General features: G+C 37.7%; 1 protein-coding gene across 4 annotated transcripts in view; it reads left to right on the forward strand.

The window, feature by feature from the left end:
- Positions 1–16172, forward strand: part of LOC122813971 — a 1592156-nt gene that overhangs the window by 890823 nt on the left and 685161 nt on the right. For 3 of the 4 annotated variants that reach the window (XM_044086526.1, XM_044086529.1, XM_044086528.1), the window contains exon 7: positions 11861–12157. The exons of the other annotated variant lie outside the window; for it this stretch is intronic. In XM_044086526.1, the coding sequence (XP_043942461.1) occupies positions 11861–12157 (297 nt within the window). The remainder of the gene's footprint in view (positions 1–11860; positions 12158–16172) is intronic. 4 annotated transcript variants of the gene reach the window in all.

The raw sequence follows: 16172 nt of genomic DNA on the forward strand, positions 1-16172 counted from the left end.
CTTCTACACTTCTAAGGTTACTCTAGCAGAATATGCATAATATGCATTCTCTGAAGATGTGAATTCAGAAACAGGAGTTCGGAGTGAACTTGCATATTATTCCCAAAGATACAAAAACTGGGGTAGGCTAGACAGAATTTACATTTCACAGGAATGTGCATTTGATTGAAGGTCTTTATATGCACCCAATAACTATTTCAGATCATGCACCAATAATAACTAAAATAAAAACAGAGGGTAGTAAAATAACAATGAGACACTGGCGCTTTCCCATCTACCTGTTGAAAAGAGAGGAATTTAAGGATGAGTAGTGGAGATTTTTAGGAGCTATTAGAGAAGATAGAAATTTCTTCTGAAAATATAGCTAGGGAGTGGGATAAAATTAAGGTGGAGTTTAAAAAACAGTGGAAATAAAAGAACGGGAGATATGGTTAAGAAGTAACAAGAATTATTTAGAAGGACTGACAGATGTTAAAGTATTGCAGAATAGGAGGAATCTCACAGAACAAGAAGAGGATCATCTGCAGAATGCTAAACAGAAAATAAGGGATTACCTAGCTAATATGCACAAGTTTAGAAAGATTGCTGTTAAGCAACTGTTTTCTGATAATAACTCTAGAGCACAAAAACTTTTAGCACAATGACTCAGGCAACAGAAAGTAGAAACGGTTGTCACCAAGCTTAGTAAGCCTTTAACAAGGAAGGTAACAAGAAATCCTGTAAAGGTATTAGAAATATTTAGGAAATTCTATGAAAGTCTGCATAAAGCCGAGAAATGTGGAAATCAAGAAAAGATACAAATGCAAATGCTTATGGAGGAATTAAATATGTCAAGTTTAGAGGTAGATGAGGCTCAATTACTAACAGAATAACAGGAGATGAGATAAAAATGGTGATGTATAACCAATCCACAGGGAAGTCCTCAGTTGTAGATGGCATTCCTGTGGAAGTCTAGAAGCTAGGAGGGGAAAAAGCTGATAAAGATCTGGAAGGATTTGTTTAACAGTATTTTAAGAGGAAGAGAAATACCAACATCATGGAAGAAAGCAGTGGTAGCTGTAATACCTAAAGAGGGAAAAGATCCATCGGACTCAGCTTCATACAGGCCCATTTCAATACTAAACCATGATTATAAAGTATTTATGTATATAATAGCTAAAATAATGACAAAATGATGCCAAAATTGATAGCTATGGCTCAATGTGGTTTTGTGGAGGGAAGGCAAACATTTCACAACATAAACATATGATCCAGAGGGAAGCTGAATGTAAGACAATACCACTGGTGTTGGTGGGTCTTGATGCAGAGAAAGCATTTGACAGAGTAGGCTAGGAGATTATGAACAGGACAATGGAAGTATTTGCATTTCCTGATAAAATTATAAGGTTAATTAGGAGGATATATGAGGGATTTGAGGTGAAAATTAAAGTGGGTGGAGTCCTCTTTGATAATTTCTGCTTGAGCATATGAACCAGGTAGGGGTGTCTTCTTTCCCCTTTCTTATTTGCTTTATATTTAGAACCACTGGCAAAGAAAATAAGGGGTTCAGAAATTCAAGGATTTTAAATTAAGATATAACTGGTATGGTATTCAAGAAAAGCTGGCTCTATTTGCAGATGGCATTATATACCTGATGAAACCAGAAAGGGACATTACAGTGTTGTGGAACATTTTCTTTTCAGGATATAAAATTAATGAAGCTACAACAAAGGCAATAGAGGTAAATATGTACCCACACATTAATTGCTTCAGTAATATCCATATTTACGGGGACATGATAAAATGAAATATTTAGGAGTATGGATTAAAAATTATTCTGGTGTGGCAGCTAACGGTATGTGGGAAGACACTAAACAAAATACAATACATAAATTAAGAAAATGGAAGCTCTGTTATATGGAGATGGATAACAAGATAAAAGCAGTTAAAATGTTTTTAGTCCCTTTAGTCTTATACACAGGTCAGGCATATTTTTATCAACCAGAGGAGAAGTTGTGGATAGGAATTAATAAAGAGCTGAAGGACTTTATCTGGGAGGGGAAGATGGCAAGAGTCAAGTGGGATAAGCTTATTCTTATAGTAGAACAGGGTGGTTTGGGATTACTCGTATTTCACAGGAACCCAGTTAAGGCTCCTATACATAGCACAATCAGAAAACTACAATTCAAAATGGAAAGGGATAATGATGAAATAGGGGGAAGCTCAAGAAACAAGGAGAGACTGGGATTTTGGATGCAGACCTTTAAGGAGAATAACAATAATCATACAGAATATTATATTCATAAAGTAGTAGAAAGTATTCTAAGAACTAAGCCAACACAGGAATGGAGAAAGGAGATTCTGCTGATTGGGATGACTGCAATTAAGGATATAGACAGTAGGCAAGGGGAGGCTCGAATTTATTGCAGAAAACTAGCAAAGAAACCAAGGTATTGGGAAAAAATAGACAGGGAAAGGTAATAGAATAGGAAGATGCCAAGGATTTATTTGGACTGTAGGTTAGAGATTACCTTCTCTATCAATGACTGATATCAGAGTATAGGCAAAGAGAAAGAAATAGGGGGGGTCCTAAACAAAAGATCAACACATGTAGAGTATTTAGTAGAATCTAGAACAGAAAATACCATTAAAAAAGGAATGATTAGTACAGCATATAAAATACTGTGTGATAACTGTAAGAATCAATCAGAGGAGGCTAGAAAGGATTGGGAAGAGAGATTGCATAAGCAATTCACAAAGAAACAATTGGGGGATATATATGTATGTTTCCCAAATATGCAACAAGATCAAGAAGATTTTGAATTTTTGCTTGGAAATGTTTACATAGATATTTTTATACCCCAAGTAGACTCCAGAGAATTTTTCCTCAGGTAGACAGCAAATGTTGGAGGTATGACTGGGAAGAAAGAGGTAATTGGGAACATATTTTCTGGGAGTGCAATGAGTTGGCAAACTTTAAGGATTCCCTGCAGCCTTCTCTGTCAGAGATGCTGGGTGGGCAGACTGACTTGCAACTAGGATTGTGTTGACATGGTTTGTTTTCATTTATATAAATGTATGATTGTCTGTGTCATAAGTGATAATTTAATAAATATATTTCTTGTTAAAAAAGAAAGTACATGAATTGAATAATTTATGGAATGTTACTTAGGTTATATGATATATGGCAATCTATGTGTTTGTATAATGTATATATGAAGTATAATGTTTGCAAATATGAACTTGATGCAGTTTGATTACTTTTATATAAATGTAAATTTGTCTATGTCACAAGTGATAATTTAATAAAGGTGTTTAAAAATGCTTTCTCTAAAACATATGAAGTGTCAAACTTGAATGCCTGCCATTATTTAGTGACAGAAATTGCCTGTGATTTGCAAACAAAAACACAGCATTTATGAGAAAAAGCCCAAATCAGGGACATTCTACAAAATCAGATATGCATGAGAGGTAACCCAATGCATGCAGTCATGTCTGAATCCTTGTAAAAATTATATTTATTTATGTATTTATTTGTTTGCTTGTGTGATGTTGTGAGGTATTGCCAGCTGTACCAGGAAAAGTGGGGCAGTGCATGTGTGGCATATGCTAGCATGGCTGGCTGACGTTTTGTAAATAATCTTACATTATTTGACTGTCATATTGATTTATACAGATGCATGTATTAAAAATGTATTTGTAAAAGTTGCTTATGTTAAAAATGTTGCAACAGAATTTTAACAGATTTCTGAATGTGAACTGTTCCAGAGTCAGGTGACTAGAGGTGATGTCATTCTATAAACAGCTGAAGGATGGAACTCTAGCAGCAGTTTGTTTTTCTTTTTCTTTGGAACCTGATATAAAAGAGCTGTCAGTTATCACAGTTCAGTTATTAGTTGTACAGTTGAGTAGTGTGCAGTATCTCATCTTGCTTTGTGGAAGTGAGCATCTCAGCAGTACATCTTGCCCTGCGATACTAAGTGAGTTACTAGGGACAGTTTCTCATTAGTTCAGTTAGGAAACATACAGTGAGATTATTTTAATATTTGTTTTTCAGCATCTGTAGATTCTATCCAAATGGGTATATTTTTATATTTCCTGTGACGTAAAACTTAGTTGTTTATTGTAACTAAATATGAAGTATTATCATGTTTTCTATTGTATTATCCATTATTAAATAGTTTTATACCTTTTCATCATGTCTGGTCTTTTAGACAATACTTTTAACACCTTGAGAGTGCTAGTGCTTATTTTAGTGACACTGTGGCCACTCTGAAAAGCCTTACTGCTTCTGTCACACTCCATTTATATTAGTATGAATTTGACACAGTATACTTGGTCACACTTTGTAGAAGCCTTAGAGTATCTGGCTGGTGGAAGCAATCTACTTTGCTGTCTGGAGAGGGGAGACATAGCTGGTGAATCTGTGTCAGCCTTTCCCAGGTGTGTGTATGTGTGTGTGAAAAATCAGATATTCAAGTGTGTGTCAGAACTGGGACACAGTGCTCCAAGTTGGGTCTTGTTTGCTATCTGGAGAGACAGAGTGCCCAGTTCCAGTGGAGTGTGTTCCCTGCATGCTCTTGGGGGAAACTGTGCTTGATGCAGAGAGCTGCATTTGAAATACTGTGTAAATCCACTCCTGTTTTTAATAACTGCCTCTCACCAGTGTCAGTGGTAAAGATTGGGGTTCCTTGATTATTGTCTCAGGTGAAGAGAGGCCATCACAGTTTGTTTGTTTGTTACTTAGCACTGTCAGGCATGTTCTTGTACTACTCGTATCAAAAAAAAAATCTGCCTTACAACACAACTGATGTCCTGTTTATAAAGTGTGCATTTTTTTGCAAACAATTTCTGTTTGAATATCATGGCTAAACTATGTCTAGCAAAAAAAAAAAAAAAAAAAAAAAAAAAAAAGCTAGCCATAATAATTGTTGGGACACATGATTCAGCATTACACCTCTAGCTAAAGAATGACTCTGCTTGAGGGATGCATTAAATAATTAAGTATAATGGTGAATTCCTGGGCTGAGCCACAAGAACATAGATAAAAAAAAAGGTAGCAAGATAAAGGAACAGTGTGAGCATTCTGCACCACCTGCTTTAATCAGGCCCTGGTAACAGGGATGCTAAAATCAGAACATTCTCTGAAAGTAGAGTAGTTGATAGGTGTGTGGAGTACACAGCATTTCTGGAAGATCTGGAAAATATACTGGGGAGGTGGTAACTGCCATGGGCCCCTTGTTAACTATGGTGCTCTACTGCACCCAATCAGCTCAATTGATCTATGGCAGGCCATATTTGCCCCTGATTATTTTATTTGTTTTTGTTCCTGACTGTGGAAGTAAGAGACTGAGAGCTGTGGATGTAAGTTTCAACACTTCACTGAGCATGGTGGCTGCTAAATCATTGCTTCTAGAAAATATTACAACAATAAAAATAGACTGTTCTACAGTTTGAGCATAGAGCAGCAGTATTACTATTACATGAATGACAAAAAACACCAAATCAAATATTACACTTTTTACATTTTCTTTAAACAAACACCATCGTTAACCTTTATTTAATGGCCATAACAGCCAAATCATTTGCATTTTTCCCTGCAACATACCACCATTTACAACCATCTGTAACCCAAGTCTGGATGACCCTTTATTGTCAGTTCACCATCTGCTGTTTTGTTTCTTATGATACAATATGCTGAATTGTTTTGTCATTAACTAATTATTTACAATGCATATTTCTACTAGTGGTCACTTAATGCCAAACTTTGTACATCTAGCACCACAAAGAAAAGATGCACTTGTTGAAAGATGAGCTTACTTGTCTCATTTGTGGTAAATTTTGCAAACAGGGTTGTGAGAAATATAGCACTAATTCCATCAGCAAGATCAAGGCTATCTCTAGCAAAATTTGCTTTAGATGACTCTTCTGATTTATTCACTTCTGTTGATAATTGTAACTGCATTTTACTAGTTTCCTCTGATATTTGCTGTATTTGCTGCACTGTAAATAAAAAAATGGTACTGTTGTACTGCTGCTTTAACTACTTACTACACTGTGAGAGTTAGTTTCAGGGCTGCTGTATCTAAATTGTGTGGTGTTCCTTCACTTGGGCTTCAGAAAACCAGCCATTTTACATTAGTTTTTTTCCTGCACTCTTGTGGCAGAAATGTGCTGATCTAAACCTATCTGAGTTGGGGATTGCTGTTGGAAGACTTATTTTGTGCTTTCCTGCTTGGTAGTAAACTTAAAACATGTTCCTTTGTGCCTGTATATAAGCCTTGCCTTTGCACGAAGCCTCTCTCTGTGCAGTGGCGGTTAGCAGTACCTTGTATAGATGCAAACACCTTGAAGATAAAATTTGCCTAGAATAGCTATCACTGAAACCATACCCAGCCCCCTGCTGCTTCAGAAGCAACTGAGCAGCACACTGAGCAGCACTGCTCTGTTGGTTAACCTTAGACTACACAAAGTATAGTTCCCACTCATAGTCTCTGTGCTACAAGCACATTCCAGTCTAATTAATCCATTCCTTTCTCTGATAAAATCCACAGAAAGAACCTGATATCATGGATGAGCAGTTTCCTACCATCTCTGTAGCCAGCCTGAAGGACATGAGCAACCTGAGGCAATGTAGCAATTGTCTCATTATATACTGGCATCCACTTAATTTTGAAACAAACAAATACTATATGTGAGAGACGTAATTATACTATTTACATGGAGGCAGGACTCTCACATTCAGACAAATCAATGCAAAACAGGTTGTCAGCAAACTCATATCACTTCCCACACTAAATAAGGATTTGACGCATAAACCCACATATGTGAAGGTACACACTACTAACTTAACAAAAACTCAGAGGCCTCCCAAACACTGGCTTCAGAAACCACATATATGCACAACAAAGCAAAAAACAACCACAACACATAATAATACATACGCACCACTGCCTCAACAAACAAGCCCATAAGGTGAAGCACCACAAAACCTAGCATACTGATCACAGGAGACTCTATAGTGAGACACACGGATGTCCCCCTCACCAGGCTGTAAAAGGAGAAGGTTATGGATCCATCAGAGCACACACGTACTTAAGTCACTCAGCCACAAGTACCAGTATGACTGTGTTATAGTCCATGTGGTTGTGAATAACCTGAGACCTACCTCCCTGGACTATATGAAGACAGACATGATTGAGCTCTCAGATTATGTGTCACAGACAGGTGTGAGCCTAGACTAAAGTAGCATTCTACCTTTATCAAGGGTGATGCCACAATACAAACAAAAAACTGGCTTTAACAATTAGCTTAACTTTTGGTATCAGTCCAAGGGGATCCAATGTTTGTCAGCCTGGGAGGACATGATCAAAAGGCCATGCTGTTTTGCCAGAAATGGTCTGCACCTGTCTCCTATAGGCTTTTGCAAACTGGCAAAGGCTTTATCCACCCCTATAGTACCTTCTTTTAGGCAACATCAAAGCAATCAATCTCCCAATGTAACAAAATCTTCTCTTGATAAGACTGGTCAAACAATAATCTCTTGAACTACTCCATGCCCAACTAACCACAAGCAAAACACCTTATCGCATCATTGCTAGCTATAGGTCTCTCACCTTGAACCAGAAAAAATATAATGTGTACCTAGATTTACTGGAGTCACTCACCATGCAGCCCAATACCTTACCCATGGGCAATTTTAACTATCCTACCATTGACTGGGGAATAATAAATTACCACTAACATGCAGATTCAGAAGTTCTTGTACTTTGTCAGTGCAAATGCTCTGGAAGAGCTGGTTGGCACACCCACTAGGAACTCAAATATCCTGGACATGGTACTCACTAACATGAGGAGCATCACACACTCCCATCCCCACCCCTGTGTAATGCCCCATTTGGTAAGATCAGCCCACAAAATGGTCTCCTTTGAAATAAATATAAGGCCATATACCCCTTCAAGCTCAAAATTGCTAAAGACTTTCTCCAAGATAAATTACCTCCTACTAAGTGATGGCATAAGAAATTCTGAAGCTCCCCCAAACCCAGAAAACACAGAATCCTATGCAAAGTAAGGTACCAATGCCCTTTATAGCCACTTAAGCAGTTGTATATAAATGGCAGTACCAGACCGGATTAAACCCAGGTCTTGCCAGAAAAACATGCTACCCTGGAGGAACCCTAGTATAAACAGGCTATACAAAACCAGAAAGAAATTAATGTCCAAAAATAAGTGGGAATAGGCTCAGCAGAAGAAGAAATCCCTCACTAGGCTAAACAAACAAATCAGTGATCTAGTCAATTCCTCAAAATCAAATTATAACACAAAAATAGCCTTCATAGCAAAAAAAAATTACAAAGCATTTTTTAATTGCAGATGCACAACCCATACTCAGCTGGAGGAAACAGCCAACCTGCTAGTTGACAGATTTAGATCACACTTAAGTATACCTGCCACCATTCCTCAGCTATTATCTCATCACAGGTTGCCTTCTGAATAACTTGAGACATGACCTATCAGGCCCACTTGGAACCCTATTTAACCACAACCTCCAGACAGGCTATGTTCCAGCCAAATAGAGGATAGCAACAGTCATCCCTCTGCACAAAATGGAACCATCAACCAACCCAGGGAGTTATAGACCCATAAGTCTGACTAGACTCATCTCTAAGGCCATGGAAAGAATCATCATGGACCTTATCAACAAGGATATAGGTAATGGTAGCCAAATGGCTCACCAACAGGACACATAATGTCAAAGTTGGTGAATTTGCCTATAACAAGAGGCCAGTCACCAGAGATGTATGACAGGGATCTGTGCTAGGCCCTCTCCTGTTTGCAATTTAGTGCTCAATAGTCAAGGCAAACGTAGATGGCCTTTGGCTGACCATTGTCATGGATGACTGCAAACTGGAGGCAATCACTGAATCCTTGAATGATACTGATATACTGCAGAAAGGATTAATGCAGACAAATAATTGGTGCCTAAGCCATGGACTGAAACTAAATGCAAAGAAAATGTATAATTTTTCCCTTTTTTATCTCAGCAAATTACAATACAGACAGCACCCTCTAAGAGTACACCTAGTGGTACATGACCTGGGTACTCAGGCTGACAGTAATCTTTACTTCGACCACCATAAGTCCAGAGTGGTAAGGAACTTCTATGTGGCACAACTCATAAGTAAGGGCATGGCATCCAGATCAAAGGACATTATAACTCTATTGTACTTCACCTTCATCAGACCAATAATTGAGTACAATACACCCTTTTGCATTTACCTCACCAAACATTTGCAACAGCTGGAGTGACCCTAGAGATTTCTCACCAGGAAGATACAGGGTATAAAAAATAAGTTGTACATGGAAAGATTGAAAGCCCTATCACTGTATTCTGTCTCCTTCAGACTACTAAGGGCCAATCTGTATCTGGCCTACAATGCAGTCTCTGATCTGGCCCTAACAGAAATGTTCCACATTCATAACTCAAACTGCATGAGAGTCACTTGTTTCAGGGATCTTAACCTAGTCTCTGACATGAATAAATCATGCTGGAGAGAGATACATCTCTCAGAGACTATCCCTTCTCTGGAACAAGCTTCCCATTTATGTAAAGCAATGCCCTTCCATGACCCTCTTCAAGTACAACTTATATCAATCAATTAGTAATTATAAATCTACTCCTGGGGTGACACCCGTGTCCTTTATGGGCAGAGGCAGTCGGTATTAGATACCATAGCATAGGCTCATACCTCTGTGAACTTCATTTACCTAGCTACTGAGAATTGGGAAACTCGGGTTAAATATAGCTAGGCTTATAAGGGCTCTTGGGCCATTAACATAGCAATCTCCTATGAACCTATTTATTTACTGATACTTGTTTACCGGGGACATCCAAATAGAATTGTCATGTTTCAGTTCAGGCCCAGAGAGAAACATTCCTTGATACATCTGGTGAGCCAACAAACAGGTGAAAATCTTACTTCTTCACTCAGTGACAAGGTGTCATGGTCATCTTAAGTACCTTCATCTTATTAGTTCACCTGGTGAACAAATATAAGTAAATAAATTCATTTCAGATAGCCATCCTTTCTCAAATGCTAACATTGCAATTTATCTTTTCAAACTTCAGTTTTCAAATGAACATGTTTGCCTCATGTATTGTTTTCACGGAAGCATGCCCTGTGTTAGATTCTAAGTTGTTTACAGGTGATGTATCACCAGGTCTGCTCTGTGTAGCAACCCAAAAGATTTGTCCTTTTTTCACCTAACCTAGTTAATCTCTGTTTTGCTAGGAATTTTATCATGTTATAGACCACTTGCAGCCATCACAGGAATGTGACAAAAGTTCATTGTGTAAGTTTGTGCTGCATTTATTCCTTGCCATCTGCAGCAACCAGCTGCATGCCACCAGCACAAAACATCATGATCTTCTCATCCAACCAAAAAGCAGCTTTCAGATGAGGACTCATCAATGCTGTAAAGCCTTGGGAATCCTACCTCAATGAAATCACCAATGTGAGAGGCCAGCATTCCTCTGGCAGAGTGACTTGTATCTAGCTAGTAGGAATCAGGCTCTGCAACTGACATTCCCATTTGTCTTAAGCATCATCTCTTTGACATATGTACTAATATAGGCGTGTCAGTGTAAGGCCATATAATCACTTTCAGAGTTTCCACAATATTCTTCATACTGAACTTCTGGTGGCAGTCTGATCAAACCATTCTAGAGCAAACATAGCCACTTGTAGAAATGCAGATTTAATGCCCATCGAATGGAATTCCTGTATTTTTGAAAAACTGTTTGCAAGAATTGATTGGACTGTAGAATACTGGAAATAACTGGAAGAAACTGGAATAAGACTGGAATGAATGTCTTTATCTTTTATCCAGAACTGTGCTGAAAAGGTGCAGTCTCTCCTTTATGTGCCATGTCTTCCTCTACCTTTCAGAATAAAAGTCTGCACACACTGTAGTTTGGTTAAGCACGTTTTATTATATACAGTGGAGGTACATGTCAACGATATCTGAGTCAAATCTTACTGTATCCAATAACAGTACTGATAAACTGAAATGGACTAAATTTTGATGTCCGTAGCACTCATTGTACTCCTGAATAATATAACTAATATTCTGGAATGCTTTATATTTGATCTGGCTTTTGTACTCACTCGAGTGTCTGTACCTAACTTCTGTGGACTGAATTGCAATGACTTTCTGCTTATCAGTTCAAACGAACTAACTGACTCACTTCTGTGTCTGAAATATGTCTCCTAATAATACCAAAATTATATAAATGTCTACACCCCTTTTTAACCTTGGTTCCCAAACCTGATTGTACTTAATGTACTGCATATTCTGCTAGTCTTGACTGAAGGTTACTGAAACATTCCTGTTGTACCTGCATGTAAAATGTAAAATGAAGATATACGTCTGCTTTAACATGGCTACCTTTTAATGAAACCTAATCTTACACTGTTGACAGACTCTGAGAAGTATGATGTTTTCAGAAGCCCTTTTATGTCCATCTCATGTCATAAACTCTGTGTGTTACTGGTATGTACTTGCAACTTGCCTTATTGTCTGTCTAAAAAGGAAATGCACAGAAAAGTTAACCAGTTGAAACAAAGTATGCATGTGTTTTGCCATGTGCATTCATAATTTTCATATAAAGAAATACAAATTCAGAGTAAAATACCTTAATTGTAACAACGTCAAGAGACTGATTTTTAAGTTGCTATATAGTGTCAATGTCAGCTTTATGACCAAACTATCACAGTAAAAAGAGTCAGGAAAACCTTCAAGAGTAGCTTGTTGAAAAGCAAAATGCAACCATCCCATATTATCTAGAATATAATATTCTACCTGTACTATATTTCAGCTCCACCTGTGTTGACAGTCTTTAATCAAGGGGTGAACAAAAATGGAAAATGGAAGCTCAAAGCTACAGGAAATCATTTCTATCCAAAGGATATTGCAGTTGCCTGGTTTCAGAATGACCATATTGTAAATTATTCTACTACTGGTGACCCACAGGAGAATGAAGATGGTACTTTCCGAATTGACAGTACTCTCACCATTACACCTACTGAGACTGATACAGATGTTAACATTTCCTTTCAAGTTAATCACTCATCAATAGCTCACCCACTCCACAAGGATTTCCTGATTATATTTGGTAAGTTAGGTGAATGGGTCTATTTTATGTATCTATATAAATATATCTATTTGTATTTTAATATATATATATATATATATATATATATATATATATATATATATATATACATACACACACACACACACACACACACACACACACACACACACACACGCACACACACAGACATATCTGAGTGTGCATGTGTGTGGGTGCAGACGCGCAATTGTGTTTGTTATGCATTTTAATGTATGAACCACTGCTATCCTAAATCAGCATTGTACTGTGGTATATTACTGCATATTAACATTGAAGGATTCATTAAGAGCCACAGTGATGACTGTGTTGAAAAAAATGGAAAAATGGATCTGTTTCTGGTCTACTGGTGCAGAGTGGAGCTTCTGTCTGTGACACCAATGACCCAAATGCAGTTATGGCCCTTGACTGTTGGAGAACTGTGACACAGAAATATTGAGAAACCGTTCTAAAGACAAAATGTCCCAGCACCTTGACCTGACAGTCTTCAAGGGAGTTGCACAAAGTTAGGATGATATAGTTTAAATAAAGCAGAATAGGTGTTGCCAATGAGTTTGCCACCAGTCATAAGCAAGGGTGAACCCATGCACATGTCATATGTACCACAACTTTCACTCTTTTTTGGAATAATTTGTTGTACACAATGAGCTGTAATAGAATTAAAATTTTAAAAAAGCCCTGGCACATTTACCATGACTTTATATTATTAAATTATAGATATTTTTAAACTGCATTTTTTTCAGAATGTCATGATGGCTAAATATTTTTTTTATTTTTGTTTAAGCCTGCAATTTCAGGATTTTTTAACACAAAGATAGACTATCTGAGGTTAAAGTATATTACAGCTGGTGGATTATAACTGAAAGAAAAAGAAAAGTAAAGTCTTTCTCTTAAAATACATCAAATTCATTGAACAGGTCAAGCTATTTATACAAATACATATATCAAATATTGACAGCCCGCCATTGGTCTTACTACCCTCATATGTAAAGCTATGGAATATATTATTTTAAACCACATTATTTTGGAAATAGATTCGGGATCCTCATCAATTTTGATCTTGTCAAAGCAGTTATTTCTCAATGGGCTAGATGGATAATGCCCTGATTATAAAAAAGGTGACCAACTTTTGAATACTGACTTGGGCATCTGTAGGAGCTGGCAGGGAATGATGGCAGTGAGTGGCTGTTGCAAGCTTTCCCATCCTGTGAGGAGTTAGATGTCCCTGACTCATCACATCAATGACACCTAGTGGGGGTACACTAGGTATTCCATCCTGTTGAGCTCAAGCTTAGGGAGCCCATGTTGTCATGTACAAGTTCCACAGTAAACCAAAGGGAATTCAGCATGTGGAGGCATGCTTCCCCTGTGTGGGAAGCACACAGTGGAGTTTAAAAGAGCAGCCACATGAGAGGGGGTTGCTCCACAAGGAGTGAGGGTAAAGCTGCCCCATAGGACTAGCAAGTTAGCGTACTCCCCACCAGCTGACTCTTGCCGCTGAGCAAATGAGCTCATTGGGATTCCTTGGAAGTAACAAATCAGACATACAGATCTCGCCTTGCCTGGGGATTCTTGGCTCTTGCTACTGTGAATTAAATGAGCCACTTGGGTGCACATAAAAGAGCCATCAGGCTATGACGTTGGTGGGGGGATAACAAAAGTAACATTAAGAACTGGATAGTGCTTTTGCAGTATATTCATCATATCTGGACCTGGACAATGTCCTTGACACTAGTTACCATGCAGGCATTATTGATATACTTCTAAACTTGAATATAAATCCAAATGTTGTGCAGTGGATAGATACCTTGTTGCCTAATAGAATCCATGTGGTTACAGTCACAGGTGTCACTTTTGAGAACAAAAAGTTTCCAGTGGTGTAACTCATGGCTCAATGCTGCCCCTCCTTCATGTTTGGCATCTATTTCTCAGACCTTCGTGCCAAGTTTCTCGACATATGGTTATGTAAATTTGAAGACAGCTATAAAACAGTGTTGTCATTCAGTCATCCACTGACTCATAATTATTCCAAATATGAGTTAGACCAAATTAACAATTAGTGCAAGGACAATGGTCTCAAATCAAATGTCACCTATGGAATATAGTTCATTTTGGTATACAAACTATTTTTATACCATAGAGGTAACACACCCCTCCCATTATGCACTGTCATAAGGGATCTTAGTTCCATTTTTCATACCACCTTACATTTTGACCTTCATGTCTCAACAGTAGTTTGGAAAGGCTTCTATCTGGCTCATGTAATTTCCAAAGGCATCTTCTCTAGCCCCAAAGGAATCTTAATTCTCCTTTAAGCATATCTCATCAGACCCATTACTGAATATAATGTTTATTTTGGCATGTATTTGTCTAAACATATCACTCAGCTTGAGAAAAGTACACTATGTCAGAACTTACCATAATGGCAGATTTCCTTCTGATCACTGTTGCAGTATTACTAACAGATTGGATATCTTGCCAAGGATGAATTTCCTTTGTGATTTACATATTTGTAGCAGTCATTTTTGGTTTTGCTGGCTTGCTTCCTGAGTGTTTTTTATAGCCATACTTTTGGCCTACATAACAAAGCCTGGGTGCCTTTCTCATGACCAATCCAATGTCCTACATATTACCTAAGCCCAAAGTGCAAGTTATCACAGAACTTGCCTGACAAGATCAAAACACTAAAGCAGAAGGAGGTGTAGCTATTTACATATGTACATATCCCGCAAAGAGAAGGAAAAAAGGTAAGGAAGCAGTCCAACTCGGTCAGGAAGGACAAAACAAACTCAAAAGGGGAAAGGATGGTGGGATGTAATACTGCAACAGTGATCAGTAAGACATCTACTGTTATAGTAAATTTTCACACAATTGTACTATGTCCTTCTAAGACCACTGCTGCAGTATTACTGACAGTTGGGAATACTAAAACTGACCAGAAGGAAGGGTAAAGGAACAAGGAGCAGAGTTGTAGTCCAGAAAGCCTTGAAGGATGGAGTTAGCATACTCTGCCCTAGTTCTATAAAACACATCCAAGTTGTAATGCTTAGTAAACGTTAAGAATAGAAGACTATGTAACTGCTTCCATCCCTTGAAAAACACTCCAGAGGATGCCAATGCTTTGGATGAATGAGTTATGCGGCCTACAGCTGTGTCACTCTAAGCAATATATCTCATTACTGTGTATTTAAACAAGCTGCTCATTTTTATGATGATTAATATATGCAGTCCTCTTTCTCAGGCTGCTTACAGAAGTAATGATGTTAAACTTGTATACCTTGGCATGTATTTATTAAGATTTTATTCAGAAGCATACTGCATACAGTATACTTACACAGTGCAGCTGACTTGGCCCAGAGTTTAAATAACTGCAGCTTACTAAAACATATTGTACTGTACTGAATTTGTGATTTTATGTTATCATTTCTTAACTTAACTAGCTTTTTATACTCCTCTCTCACTATAATATGTGCATGAAGCGTACCTACTCTTGCAAACTGTATTTGTGTAACAATTGCAATGCTATGTTAAATGCGCTTTTTTAATGTCATCGTCTTTGCTGCAAACTAGTAATTCTGTCGATATAGATGTGGATTTAGTTCAAAAGTCACAGTTTTTTTTTACATGCATCTTGATAACATTGCATACAACTGAATTACTGGTTTGCTTTTCTGCTAATACTGCGTCTACTAAGACAGATGCACTTTGTGAGTCCTAAGCCAGTACAAGGGCTTCATAGGAACGGCACTGGCATCAGTTGTGTGTTTATTATTTAAACTGTGTATTGCTACCATAAGCTTTGCTTGCGTAACTAAGATTAATGCTTACTGAATTGTATTGTTAGGATTCAACCTGAATCTATATATACCTTAAAATACGACTTCATTCTGTTAAGTATTATTTCTGCTTGAATACCAGTTTTTTGTACTATGTATCTGTCTTATGTATTCTCTGTACCTTCACTCTTCATTCACAGAGACACCACCACTTTCAAGAC

The sequence above is a fragment of the Protopterus annectens genome, chromosome 10.part0 (assembly GCF_019279795.1).
Source record: "Protopterus annectens isolate FY-2018-M chromosome 10.part0, PAN1.0, whole genome shotgun sequence".
Lineage (NCBI taxonomy): Eukaryota > Metazoa > Chordata > Ceratodontiformes > Protopteridae > Protopterus > Protopterus annectens.